Source organism: Felis catus, chromosome D1 (genome assembly GCF_018350175.1).
Source record: "Felis catus isolate Fca126 chromosome D1, F.catus_Fca126_mat1.0, whole genome shotgun sequence".
In the NCBI taxonomy this organism is placed as follows: Eukaryota; Metazoa; Chordata; class Mammalia; order Carnivora; family Felidae; genus Felis; species Felis catus.
Window position 1 is genome coordinate 112,722,237 of NC_058377.1, and position 14,607 is coordinate 112,736,843.

General features: G+C 55.8%; 1 protein-coding gene across 4 annotated transcripts in view; it reads right to left on the minus strand.

The window, feature by feature from the left end:
* Nucleotides 1-849: 849 nt before the first annotated feature.
* Nucleotides 850-14,607, minus strand: part of DHCR7 (7-dehydrocholesterol reductase) — a 60,589-nt gene continuing 46,831 nt past the window's right edge. For 3 of the 4 annotated variants that reach the window (XM_045039699.1, XM_045039701.1, XM_045039700.1), the window contains exons 12-16: nt 13,918-14,002; nt 10,346-10,507; nt 9,369-9,557; nt 7,347-7,528; nt 850-1,145 (exon numbers count right to left, since the gene is read on the minus strand). In XM_045039699.1, the coding sequence (XP_044895634.1) occupies nt 1,002-1,145; nt 7,347-7,528; nt 9,369-9,557; nt 10,346-10,507; nt 13,918-14,002 (762 nt within the window). In that variant the 3' untranslated portion in view covers nt 850-1,001. Of the gene's footprint in view, nt 1,146-7,346; nt 7,529-9,368; nt 9,558-10,345; nt 10,508-13,167; nt 13,332-13,917; nt 14,003-14,607 lie in introns of those variants that run through there. The other variant, XM_045039702.1, reaches the window with a different exon arrangement.

The following is a 14,607-nucleotide window of genomic DNA, read 5'->3' on the forward strand; positions in this document are numbered from 1 at the left end:
GTTTTCTCTCACTGCCTCTAGAATTTATTTATCGCCTTCCATGCTCGGAAGTGTCATCAGGCAGCGTCTGTGTGTGGGACTCTCCCAGGGCTCTGTCCACATGGAAAACGTGTCTTCAGTGGGGGAAATGCTTCTGCACTGTCTGTGGTTCCTTCTCCCCTGCAATGCTCACCCTCTGCACCCCTACAAGGTTTATCCACAGATTTGAAATCCTAGTCATTGTGTAATGACCTTCACCAAGTTAATTAGCCTCTGTTAGCTTCAGTTCCTGAATCATGAAATCAGCCTTAATAAACCAATCTCACAGCCGGGCATGAGGATTAAAGCCACCAGAAGGACACCAGGCCCCTTGCCGCCCCAACGGTGCCCTCCTGAACCAGAGCACATGCTTCATCCTTCCCATTTGGGGTGTCACGTCTGCAGAAGGATGGCACTTCCCAGCCCCTGTGGTGCTTGGGGGCCGTGTGACTTGTTCCGGATAATTCACTGTGGGCAGATGTGCCCTGTGTCCCTGTCCGGCTGGAGTGTTTCATTGTCAGTGAAAGGCCCACCGGGCACTCTTGTCCTCACCCCCAGTAAATGACAACGTTCCAGACAGGGTCTGCTCTGTGGGTCAGAGTCTGCCGTGGGGACAATCTAGGAAAGAGCCCCGCTGGCCTTCAACGGACACGCAGCGTGAGTGGGAAACAGACTTTCGTTTATGGCACTGAGCCTGGGTGATGTCCCTTGCTGCCACACATTCAGCCGCGCTGACCAATCCATGGGGGTCGGCAGAAATCCCCTCCCCTTTGTCACCTTGCATCAACAAAGCGACTGCCCGTGAGCGTTTCCCAAGATGTTGCCAGCCTTGCCCAGACTGTCTGTCCTTTATTGACCAGGTTGATGGAAGTCCGGGGAGGACTGGCCACCCTCACGTTCGAGCTGGTTCTCAGCACTGATCAGCCCGGCCAAGGTGGAGTTGGCATCGGTGGGCCAGAAGATGGCATCCACAAAGCCACAAATCAGAAGCTTCTCCTGCTGATGACAGAGGAACCGATGTCCTTATACTCCTGGCTGGTGACCCACATGTCCTTGAAGGTGGAAAGCGAGCACAGGATGGAACCCCCCACCCAGGCGCCGTACGTGGAGTTGGGGCAGGTGGATACCTGGATAGGGTGGAGGAGGCAGAGAGAGGGGAGAGCAGGAGAGGGAGGGGAGGGGGGCGAGGCAGGGGCGGAGGGGTCAGAGGAGGGAGAGAAAGAAACCAGAATCAAAACACTACTCCAAATTTGAGACATAAACCCCCTGAACACACCTCACGGATGGTCATTTCTTCCCTCCGTGCAAATGCAATGCATTCCAACCTTTACAGGTGCTTGTCGGTGCACGTGCCGACTGCCCGTAGCTTCAAACCACGGGACAAAAGGAGCAAGAGCGGGAAGGAGTCACCCTTGGCTCTGAGACTCACTCTGAGATCTACAGCACATCTCCGAGTTGGTTAAAGTCCATGTGGGAGGCATGGGTGTTTTGCAGAAAAATTAGAAAATACGGATAAGCAAACAAGAGTCACAAACAACCTCGAGAAACCCCTTGAACGTTGGGGTGCACAGCCCTGGAGACTTGCACCGTGCCTCGCTCTGACTCCCGCATCGACACCTGCCCCCACGTGCGTTCCCCGCACCTTGGATTCGGAGAGGGGACAGGCTCCGAGCCAGGTCGGGGCACTTCTGGGCCGGGAGGAGCCAGACATCTGTGTTCCCATCGCCAGGGGGGGACCACTGCTCTGCAAGGTTCGAGTCACCTGCGCAAGGTCAGATGATTGTCATCCCGGCGCATTCACTGCCTTTCCTTGACTCCCATGGACACATCAGGAGAGGACAGCCTTGTTTTTGTAAACCGAGAAGGCAAACGCACTGCTACAGGGATCCGCGGGGAAAGGGGATCTGGGGCGAGGACTTGGAAAGTCCAGGTGGCAGTGGGGTGAGGGAGGATGAGTCACCAGAGTCAGTTACCGTCCCTCACCGGCTCTGTCACACCACAGAACCCTGCCTGGGGCGAAAACATCAGCTGCTGTTGGTTAAGAGAAAAAACGCTGCCGAAATGGTGAGTCAGGAGCGGGGAACAGAGCACCTTCAGGGCCAGGCATCAGGCAGAGAGGAGACAGTCAGTCCCAGGCACCCACATCCTCCGCCCGTCTTTGCTGCCACCCGCAGGCTGTCACTGGGAAGAGTCACCTGTGACCTCTGCATCTTCTCTGAACACACACGCAAAAGCAAACAAAAGCTTGCCCAAAACTGGGACGGTTCACGCATTCAGAAGAACGCAAAACTACCAACAGAAAAACGGCCAAAGGGTTGACATAAGCAAAAGGTTTAAGAAAGTTTAGAAAAGAAAATAAAGAGGGGGCGCCTGGGTGGCTCAGTCGGCTAAGCATCCGACGTCGGCTCAGGTCGTGATCTCACGGTCCGTGAGTTCGAGCCCCGCGTCGGGCTCTGCGCTGACGGCTCGGAGCCCGGAGCCTGCTTCGGATTCTGTGTCTCCCTCCCTCTCTGCCCCTCCCCTGCTCACTCCCTGTCTCTGTCTGTCTCAAAAAGAAAATGAAACATTTTTAAAAAATGATATAAGAAAGAAAATTAAGAGGAAAAACTCCCGACAGCAGGGAGACCCGCAGAAGTACTCACCTTCAGCAGGAATTAAAGAAACGCGAATTAGAGCCACCGGGTGCTTTCCATCTGGCCAATTGGAAGAGCTTTAAAACCAGGGCCTCGTGCAGAAGGGGTGAAGGGGGGTGGGAGGCATGGGCTTCCAGTGGGGGAAGGCACAGGTGAACTCGGCCACCGTGGCACTGTCATCGGGCTGCCTGGTGGCAGGTGCCCCCCACACCCGCAGTGAGCACAACGTACCCGCTGGGTCTCACCCCTGAAGCTAACGTGACGTCGTGTGTCAGCCACCCTTCGGTTCCCAAAAAGGCAAAAGCAAAGAAAAGCATAGAAAAGCAACCGACGTCCCCGTGCCCGAACGAGCGGACGGGCGCGAGCCGCTGTCCCCCTGTGCCGACCGGCCCGGAGGCCAGCGGCTCCCGGGCACAAGCTGGCCATCTGTTCAAGTAGCCTGACGCCGAGCACACGTTTCTGGCTCAGGAAATCCACGTGTAGACGTGGATTCTAAGGCAGAAAAAAAAAAAATTGTAAACAAATAAGGGTAAATGGTGACCAGAGCTTTATCCCAAGAATCTCGTTAGGGCAGGATTTGGGTTGTCGGGAGGAAGGATCGTTTTGAAGGTTGGCCCGTGGGAACCAGCGGCTCTCGGAAGCGGTTCTCCCCCTTCAGAGGAAGGACCCGGGGGGGCGCCGTGGAGGTTAAGTGCGCTGCACCCCCTCCCTTCCAGGGAGAGTCCAGACGGGAGGGCATCAGGCGGTGGCAGTGAAGGGAGACAGGTGCACCTTCGAGCTTCATATGGAGGAGTTTTGGGGGGCTGGAGGGCTTCCCTGGGGACTCAGAAAAGGGGTGGGCGGAAAAGCTTGGTCCACACGTCAGCTCGGCCGCCAGCAGGGTGGGACAAAGCTGACGGCCGGACAGATTCCCGCTGCGGGAGTGGTCGGGACACAGTGCACGGAGGCAGGAGGTCACACGCCCCTGACTTCCATTCGGGACTAAGCTGTGCCTTCCCTTCTGATTTAGTGACCTCACTGCAGGGCACGGCGCTGACGCTGAGTGCCCCCGAGAGCCGGCGCGTGAAGGGCGCGGGGCCTCGCACGAGGGCCCGAGGGGCCAAGGTCTGGGACGGCGGGTAAGATGAAATAATGGGGCCGCAGGCATCCGCAGGGAGGAGGCAGGCCCGTGCCAACTCCCCGAGGCCACGGACGGCACTGAGCACGCGATCGTGGAGGCCGACTGCAGACTCAGGAACCCTGTGTGGGCGTGCCTCTCGGGCACGGAAGCCGGTGACAGCTACTATTTCGTGGTGAGGAAGCAATGGAAGGGATGGGCGGGTCACAGCGTCCCGCCCTCCTGCGCATTCTATGACATGCGTACAAACAGGGCTCCGACGTGGGAGACCTTGTGCGTCTCCGGGTTTGCCTTTCCTGGGTATTCGCGAATCTTCTCTGTTGTCCCAGCGACTGCCGGCCGGTGGCAGGGGCGGGGAGGGAGGATGGACCCACGCTGCCCAAAGCACAGATGGCCGCCCTGCGCTCACTCTCAATGTCACTGTGGCCCACCAAGTCTGGCCACCAAGTCCGGCCACCATAGTCTGGCCACCAAAGTCCGGCCACCAAGTCCGGCCACCAAGTCCGGCCACCATAGTCCGGCCACCAAAGTCCGGCCACCAAGTCCGGCCACCATAGTCTGGCCACCAAAGTCTGGCCACCATAGTCCGGCCACCAAAGTCTGGCCACCAAGTCTGGCCACCACCAAGTCCAGCCACCAAAGTCCGCCACCAAGTCCAGCCACCAAAGTCTGGCCACCAAGTCTGGCCACCATAGTCTGGCCACCAAAGTCTGGCCACCAAGTCCGGCCACCATAGTCTGGCCACCAAGTCTGGCCACCACCAAGTCCAGCCACCAAAGTCCAGCCACCAAGTCCAGCCACCAAAGTCTGGCCACCAAGTCCGGCCACCATAGTCTGGCCACCAAGTCTGGCCACCACCAAGTCCAGCCACCAAAGTCCGGCCACCAAGTCTGGCCACCAAAGTCTGGCCACCAAGTCTGGCCACCATAGTCTGGCCACATAGTCTGGCCACCAAGTCCGGTCACCATAGTCTGGCCACCAAGTCTGGCCACCACCAAGTCCAGCCACCAAGTCCGGCCACCAAAGTCTGGCCACCAAGTCCGGCCACCATAGTCTGGCCACCAAGTCTGGCCACCACCAAGTCCAGCCACCAAAGTCCGGCCACCAAGTCCGGCCACCACCAAGTCCAGCCACCAAAGTCCGGCCACCAAGTCCGGCCACCAAAGTCTGGCCACCAAGTCCGGCCACCAAGTCCGGCCACCGTAGTCCGGCCACCATAATCTGGCCACCAAGTCTGGCCACCACCAAGTCCAGCCACCAAAGTCCGGCCACCAAGTCCAGCCACCATAGTCTGGCCACCATAGTCTGGCCACCAAGTCCGGCCACCGTAGTCTGGCCACCAAGTCCGGCCACCGTAGTCCGGCCACCATAGTCTGGCCACCAAGTCTGGCCACCAAGTCCGGCCACCATAGTCCGGCCACCAAAGTCTGGCCACCAAGTCCGGCCACCATAGTCCGGCCACCACCAAGTCCGGCTGGGGACGGAGGGAGGGAGGGAAGCAGGTAGGCCAGGGGGCAGGTGGGGCTCTGGGCAGGTAGCAGAAGACACTGAGAACTGAGCCAGAAAGTTCTCTCAGAGCCCCCCACCTGCCAGCAGGCCTGACAGCCGGGCTGAGGCACGAGGTGGCTGCTGGGGAGCTCAGGATCAGAGGGACTCAGTCCGTCCACACTTCCCGCCTCTGGACCCTGGTGGGTGTGCTGGTGGCAGAGCCCGTGGGTCTGCGGGGACGTAGCGGCTCAGCCCCCGCCCACGCGGCGTGCCGAGTGCCCGTACCTGGACCTGGCGGGGGGGTGCAAAGGGTAGCGGTGAGCGGGGGCCTCGGGACACGAGGGGGCTGGCGTCTCCGGCAGGGGCTCCCGAGAGCTGCAACGTAGGAGCCCGTTGTGGGGGCCCCCGCGCGGCAGGTCGGGGGGGCCCGCGGCCTACCTGAGGCCCAGCTGACACGGGACGCCGCATAGCCGCAGAGGCTGCGAGGCCAGAAGCAAGCAAGGAGCAGGCTGCACGAGGACATCTCGGTGGCCGAGGGGGAAGGAGGCCTTTATTGAACCCACACGGCGTGGGTGGGTCTGTCCCTCCAGCCTCGGCCAGCCAGGCTGGGTTTGTGCCCGAGCTGGCTCGGTCGAGTTAGAGACGCAGTCAGCAAGGTACATTCTGTGCCGTGCTAAGGGGGCCAGAAGTTCCCAACCCCTTACCTGGACCTTACTTGTAGGCTTTCTGCCGTGACCGTGAGCCACTGCCGTGACCGCGAGCCACTGCCGTGACCGCGAGCCACTTCCATAGGGAGAAAACAAGAAAAGCAGTTGTGAAAACCAGGGCCAAAGAGAAGTCAGTCTGACCAGGACGTTCTGGGGAAGGGACAACCTGGGGACCGACCGGGAGAGAGCCAGTGGCCGCCGGCAGCAGGGGCGGGGTGACCAGGCGGGCACAGGAGCCCCAGGGCAGGGAGCGACTCCGTCAGACCGTCGGGGTGGACACCCGCCACCACACGTCCCCCCAAACCGGCAGAGCGTGGGAGCCCGGGAGGAGCCTTCCCCGAGCCGGGGACTCGGGTCGGTAGTGAGGCGCCGATGCCGGCTCTTTTGGGCGACAGACGCATCACGCTCGAGCTAGATGTGTGTGCAACGGGCCGAGGCGGGGAGTGCGTAGAACTGTCCCCTTTCTACCCCGCTCTCCGTAAAGCTAACACCCCTCTAGAAGGCAGAGGCCATTAACTTAAAGCTGAATATATACGTCGCGCTTTTACAGGGTGCCAAGAACGACGGGGGAAGCCGGCGCAAGGCCGGGGCCGGGCAGGGTGACGGGCTTCCTCAAGCAGGGGACGGGCTTCGGGCCTGCCTCTCCCCCGGCCGCCTGAGCCCGTCCTCCTCCCGTCTACACCCCTCCCTGGGCTCGTGGAGCCCGCCAGAGCCCCCGCCCCAGCTCCAAACTCTGTAACATCCTTGGTCTGCTCTCCGATTGGCACCAGAGCGCCACTTACCTCCCCGAGCCACGCACCCCACCGCAGGGATGGCCGTTCAGGCTGCCTCCTCGCTGGCGACCCTCGCCCCTCACCCCTACATCCCCGGCCCACCTGACACCTGCACCTGACAGTCTGCGCCCCGCCCCCAAAGTCCGCCGTCCAGCCTGGCTCTGCTCAAACCTCCCCGTCCTCTGGGTACAAGCCTCACACAGCCCTTCTGTCTCAGCCCCGGCCAGCCCCTCCCAGCCCTTCCTTCTGGAAGCACGCCTCTGGGCCGCCCAGGGGCTGTTCCCTCTGCGCTTCCTCAGATATCCCCGTGGCTCCCCTGCTCCTTCCAGAGGAGACCCACCCTGACCACTCACCCCTGCTTCCTCCGTGGCTTCCCCTGTGACTTACAGCCCCTCCTAACACATTTATTCCCTACTGTGCGGATTCGTGTTGTTTATGGCTCCCCCCACGCCCCTGGAACGTAAGCACCGAGGATCTTCCACACTTCTGTTTACTGATGCTTCCCCGAGCACCTGACAACGTGCCTGGCACACCAGAAACCCTGTTATTCCAGAAATATCCGCGGGATGAACGCAGGAAGCCCCCAAAGGGTGGATCAGGGGGACTGTACCTTCACGTTAATTGTAGGGGAAACCAGGGCGGATATTTCTCTCTGCATCCGGAACCGCAGGCCGGAACAGGAGCCGGTACCTCCAGACAAGACAATGTGGCCGAAGAGAATCTTCCAGAGGGCGGGGCTGCAGGAGCTGATGCTCTGGAAGGCCTTCATATGGATGCCCAGGTCGTTTCTCCCTGTCGGGACGGGCGGAAAGAGACAGAAGTTTGGGGGCCAGAGACTCGGCCGGCTGCACCCTTGGGATCTCTCCTCCCAGCTGCAAGCACAGGGTGGAGGGGGGGGGCGGGGGTCACGGCTCCCCCCGGATCTCGGCTCCGAGGGCAGTGGGCAAACATCAGCACCACCGACCACAGGGCCCTTATGTGTGGGGCTCAATGGCTGACGGCTGAATACACAAATATTACTCCTCCTCTCTCATCTGAGATGATTTATATTCAGATGTTACTGACAATTATTAACCTTTAATGCCACGGCCTATCACTTTCTGAACAGATTTCTGCAGAGGCAACGTCCTTGCTCGGGTGGCCTTTGAAAAATTATACTGATGATTCCTTTTTTAAAAAAAGAAATTATGTTTTATTGAGGTGTAATTGGCATACATTGTATTCGTTTCAGGCGTACGACTTAATGATTCATTATTTGTATATATTGCACAACGATCTCCACAATACGTCTAGCTGACATCTTCTTGACTCATCATTAGTCCATAGACATAAACACAAGTACGCAGAGAAGAGCCCTCAAGGACAAGGGCGTGTATTCCGGTGTGTTCCGCACTGAGAGCTTCTGGGAGGGGTGGCCGGGGGTGCCTGACGGTTACTCCCTCTCCTCACCTGGGATAGGACCTACCGCACAGCCTTGGGATGAAGAATGAAAAGGCTGATTCGCCAGAATCATCGAGAACGTGCCTGGCCCAATGAACGTGAACGCGGGCCGCCGATGCTCGGCTCTCATCACGGGGTTGGCCGCGTTCACGCTCACTGAGGTCCCCCCAGATGCGGAGGAGGACCATTTGAAGCCTTTATCCCCCGCAAACTCCAGCGAGGAGAGCAGAGGTAAACTCAGCTCGCCCGCGCCACCTGTAAAAGCCACATCCTGACGAGGTACTAATCCTAGCTACTAATCCCGGGGAAGTGGTTTTGTCGCTCTTGTTCCCCTCCGTCCCTCATGAATGCAAACAATTATTTTCACCAATGGATTCCAGGAGACGGCTGGTTTTCCGTGACGACCTGGAAACCTTCCCCATCAAGGAACTTTACAGTCCATCCCATCGTTCCTGTTCTGCCATGCCTGCCAGGGAGCTTAGCCGACTCAGTACTCCTCTAGGACCGCGAGGTCACTGGGGCTGCTCCCATGGTCTGGCTGTTGTCCACAGCCCCGCAAAGGACAGGCGGTATACACGCACGGGAATATTCCCCAGCCACAAAGAAGTATGAGATCTTGCCATTCACAGCAACGTGGGTGGAGCTGGGGGGTTGTAACACAGAGCAAAAACGATCGCTCACTAACTCGTGCACCTGGAACTAATACCACACTGTGTTACCTGTCCTAGAACTTTAAAAAAAAAAAAAAATCTCTACATCAGCCAAAATGTTTCCGGTTCCCTCAGAATCTGTGGTTTTCGCCCTTCTGTTTTGTCTCCGTTTGCATATTTCAAATTATTGTGTAGGCAGGCGGAGTAGGAGTCACACAGCGGAAGGGCAGTGCGGGGTCCAGCCGGGGACTCAGGCACACCTGACAAGTGTTTAGTGCTCTGCCCTGGGTTTCCTCACCTGTAACGTGAGCCACGGCACATGGGGCAGGACTGAAGGCTGCAGGCCCGCGTACAAAGGTCGGCAGAGTCACAGGCATACAGTAGGTGCTCAATAAGTGATAGTTGCTCCCACAGGAATTAGAAATGGGCACCTACTCACTACTGAAGACAGCGCCTCCCTTGTGACTGCCGGGCTCCGTCCCCCGTACAGCGGCCCTACTGTGTGCATCTGGGCTCACCCCTGGCCCCTTCCCACCACTCACCCATGAGGTCCGCCTGGAAAAGCACTTCGGGGCAGAAGAACTTCTCCTGCCCGAGGGTGACCTCCTGGCCATCGGGCAGCTGAACTTTCTGGGCGTAGGAAGGCGCGTCCGTTTTTACTTTTTCCTTGTCAAAGTCCAAAGCCACGTAGCAGTATTGTTCTTTTATGCTCCGGACGTGCTCCCGGTCGCCTATGGGGGGAAAGGCCAAGGGCCAGACAGAGAAGGGCGTGGCCTGAGATGGTTCACAGAGGCAGCCCGTCCCCAGGGAGCACCTTCCTGAAGCTTCAGCTCCTCGCGATGGGGACGAGGCGGCACAATCATAGCACCTGTTCCCGTTTTCATCTCAGATCCCAGCGCCTCGTGATCTGCAACGTATGCCGGGGGCCTGGGCTTGTGGGAGAGAACGGCAGAGCAGGGGTGTCCCGACCCGAGGTGCAAACATTTGGAAACCGCCTGCGTGTTACGTGTTGATATCCTGCTGTGGATGGTGTGTGTTTCTAGGGGCTGGACGATCAAACCCGATCTCATCACCTGTTAAAGCAGGGGCTGCTGTTGTTGCCCCGATCCCCACCTGCTGTGAATGTTGGTCGCGAACAACTCAGGGCTGCCCCCTCCTGCTGACAGCTGCCCCAGCCAGCCAGGCCCCCTCACCCGGAAACATCTGGAAGGTCGCACCCCTCCCACCTTCTGGGTGGCTGACACAGAGTAACTATTCCGTAAAGCTTAGCCCATCGTCGTCATCATGTCACCATGACCGTCACCATCATCATCATCCTCATCATCATCCTCATCACCATCATCCCCATTGTCATTATCAGTCACTAGGTGTCCCTAAACATAGGTAAAGTTATTTGTAAGACTTGAATCACGGTCAAGTAGCCTTAGCTTTATAAATTGAGGGCTGCAGGTTGAACAAGCCAAGAAGGATATTACACCCCAGGGATTGGCTCACCTGGACAAGAATGGCAATTTCCTACCTGTGCTCACCAACGAGTGCCCACCGTCTGTCAATAGTTGCAGGAGATACGAGGTTAGGTCTTGGCCTGCCATGTCCGTCTGGATGGTTGACTGATGCAAAGGACAGCCATCAACGATGGGCACAAAGTACGTCATTCCTTCTCCAGACTCAATGGCTGTTCCTAGACAAGAGAACATGTTGGCATCATAACACAGGGTGCATGATATCCCTTACCAATGTCAAGTCTCCAGGAAGAGATAAGAAGATAATAGGAAGATAAGGCAAAGGGTCTGAGGAATAAACTTCCTTCTGTAGGGGGGTGTGCTAGGATAAAGCCTATCTGGATCAGGCCAAGGGCCAAGGGTTTTGGACAGAACACCTGCAAATTTTCTTACTCAACCAGACACACAGATGTTAGCAACAGTTGTCAAAGGGTAAGAGGGGGAGAATATTCTGCTCTTAATAGCTCTCTCCCTAAAAAACTCGGGCACAACTCGATTGTCAGACGAGGCTGGGTGTGGTGAAGGAGGTTTACTTTTTAGTTAGCAAGGCAAAGTACAGGTCTCTGTGCTAGTCCAAAAGATGTGATGTGGTCATGGGGACACAGGTTTCACTTTGTGTGAAAGCACAACATGGGGCCATTAAGAGCGGACCAGGGGTCTGGGCGGTGGGCTCTTTTCACCTGTTGGATCTGGTAACCAAGGTCTTCACATTTATTTTTTTTTTTATGTTTATTTATTTTTGAGGGAGAGAGAGAAAGAGAGAGAGAATGTGAGCAGGGGAGCAGCAGAGAGAGAGAGGGAGACACAGCATCCGAAGCAGGCTCCAGGCTCCAGGCTCCCAGCTGTCAGCACAGAGCCCAACGTGGGGCTCAAACCCATGAACGTGAGATCATGACCTGAGCTGAAGTCAGACGCTCAACCACCTGAGCCACCCAGGCGTCCTGAGGTCCTCACATTGGAAATGAAGCCAAAATGGGTCAAGAAGACCTCCGTGTCCAGGTAAGCTATGGAACAAGGAGGGGGTCCCCCAACACACCCTTGAAACACCTAAAACAGAGAATAAAATACAGGAAACAACAGTTCTCAAGATATCGGACATCAAGCAGCAAAGGACAGTCTCAGTGGTCCCTGAGAGACAGGACGTCACAAGAAAAGAACACGGCAGACCATGATCCCTCGTGAACACAGACCCAAAACTCCTAAACAAAGTTTTAGCAAATATAGACAAAGGCTAACTCATCATGACCAAATTGGTTTTATCTCAGGAATGCGAGGTTGTTTTAACATTCAGAAATCAATTAGTGCAATTCACCACGTTAAAGAACTAAGAGAGAAAAATCCACATGACCATATCAGTAGGGGCAGAAAAATGCATTTGACAAAATCCACTATCCATTCGTGATTTAAAAAGAAAAAAACTCTCGTCAAACTAGGAATACACGATAACTTCCTCGAAAGGATGTCTATGAAAAAGCTACAGCTAACAACACACTTAGTAATGTAAAACTGAATGATTTCCCTCTGGGGTCAGGAACAAGCCACGGATGTCTGCTTCCACCATTTCCATTTCTACTCAGTATTGTACCAGAGGTTCTAGCCAGAGCAATGAGGCAAGGGGAAAACAACAACAACAAAAAAAATAATAATAAAAAGCACCCAGTTTGGAAATAAAGGAGTTAAACTATAGACAACAGGGTTGCCTAAGTAGAAAATCCTACCGGCACCGATAAAAGAGTTTAATGAAGGTGCCGAGATACAAATCATTATACAAAAGACACTTGTTTTCTGTATACTTGCATTGAACAATCGGAAAGTTAAATAAGGCTACCATTTATGATACAATCAAAGCATATAAAATACTTGGGAATGAATCGGATGAAAGATTTGCCTGATGTTTACACCGTGAACCACAAATCGCTGCCCAGAGAAATTAGAGAACACTTAGGAGATACTCTATGTTTATTAGAAGACACCATTGTCAAGATATCAGTTGTCCCCAGAGAGACCTATAAATCCAATGCAGTTCTAAAAAAAGCATCTTTGGGTTTTGATCAATGTCTATTTATTTTTGAGAGAGAGAGTGAGAGAGAGCAGGAGAGGGGCAGAGAGCGGGGGGGACAGAGGATCCCAAGCAGGCTCCGCGCTGACAGCAGAGAACCCGATGCGGGGCTCCAGCTCACGAACCATGAGACCATCACCTGAGCTGGGGATGGATGTGTCACCACCTAAGCCACTCAGGTGCCCCAAGACGCTGTTTTGATAGAAATTGACAAACGGACCCCGAAATGCATATGGAAATGCAAAGAACCTGGAATGTTCTCCGGAAAAAAAAAACCAAAAACATTATAAAACAAGAGACCAAAAGCTGCCACACTAACTTCTTATTCCAAGACTTAGACATCGACACAATGTGGCATCAGCCCACAGGTGGACGAGTAGATCGACGGGACAGAATACGGAGTATAGAAATAGACCCACACGTACACGGACAATGGGTTTGCCAGAAGAAATGCACAGACGCAATTCAATGAAGAACACAGGGTCTTTTCAACAAGTGTGCGGGGCCGACTGGCCATCTATACGCACACCAAACGGTACCGCGAGATACTACCGCCCTCCTGCTTCAAGGGCCACGATGACAAAAACCGGCCACGCCAATCTGCGGGGGAACCTGCACGCTCACGCGGCTGCTGAAATCCCAGCGGAGCACGCAACCACGCTGGCCGCTAGTTTGGCGGATTTTTTTTTTCAGCTAAAATACACTTACCATTTGACCCCATCGTTTCACTTCTAGCTGTCTTTACCCAAGTGGAATGAAAGCGTGTGTCCACGCAAAGACTTGTAGGCAAATGTTCATGGCAGCTTTATTTATAATAGCTCCCAGCTGGAAACAACCCAAATGTCCATCCGGAGGTAAAGAGATAAGCAAACTACAGGGAGTTCACACAACGGAATACTGCTTGGCGAGAAAAAAGGAAATGAAGGACTCTCCAAATAGTTATGCTGCGTAAAAAAAAAAAAAAAAAAGAAAATCTTTGAAGAAAGGGTATATACCCAACAACATTTAAAAACAAATTTTTTAATGTTTATTTTTGAGAGAGAGAGACAGAGACAGAGCGTGAGCAGGGGAGGGGCAGAGAGAGGGAGACACAGAATCGGAAGCAGGCTCCGGGCTCCGAGCCATCAGCACAGAGTCCTACGCGGGGCTCGAACTCACGGACCGCGAGATCATGGCCTGAGCCGAAGTCGGACGCTTAACCGACTGAGCCACCCAGGCGCCCCCTATACCCAACCATCTATACAAATTTCTAGAAAATGCAATCTCATCTGAGGACAGACTAGAGCAGGGCGTGGGGAGTGGAGGGGAAGGGTTTAGCAGCAACGAATACGTTCGTCATCTCGACCGCACGGATGGCCACACGAGCGTATCCACGCGTCAGAACCTATGCCATTGCACAGCGTGGACACGCTGACTTTGCCGGGCACAAATCCCACCTCAGTACAGCTGCGGAGGAAGGACATGCGCTGAGTGGAAGCAAACTGCTGGCCCGGGAGGGACACAAGGGGAGTTAGGAGCAGGGCCACTCACCGGAGGTCTGGCCAGAGGCGTATAGAGAAAGGACTCCCAGGTTGGCTAAGTACAGGGCGGGCACGTTGAACGTCTCAAACAGGATCTGCGGAGAACAAGAACACTACCGTGCTAACGGCCAGGCCAGAGGCTGGAGGAGCGGGTGGGTCTCCCCTTAGCTCCCGGGCTCACAAAGCCCACCGGTAGGAGGCACTTGGCTGCCCCAGAGATCCAGGCAACGGGGTCAGGGAGCGTGCCACTCTTGACCCCAGCTCTGCCCTGACGAGCCCTGTGACACCGTTTCCCAGCCTGTGACGCGGGCTCACGTTCTTCCCGGGGACCTTATGGCGGGGGGAGACCTTATAGACCGTCACAAGACTGATGTGAGGGCATCGCAACATCTTGCAGACCACCGTGTTATCCCCACGGGGATGGTGCTGACTTCCCGGCGCCACCATTGTTCTCTCCACGTCTTCACCCTTTCTGCTCTTGGAGGGTAGGCGGACCTTACGCAAATCCCAACACTTTGACCTGGGATGGTCTGTTGTTTTGTAATAATGGCGACAGCAAAAGCTCACCGTTGGCTTGGTCAAGAACGCTCTCCTGGGTACTGCCTGCACATAGGCGTGAACAGGGGAGACACAGTCCTGATCCTGCTGCCCGCGGCGTCCCCCCGGAGGTATGTGACACCGTCCTCCCCTGTCCACATGG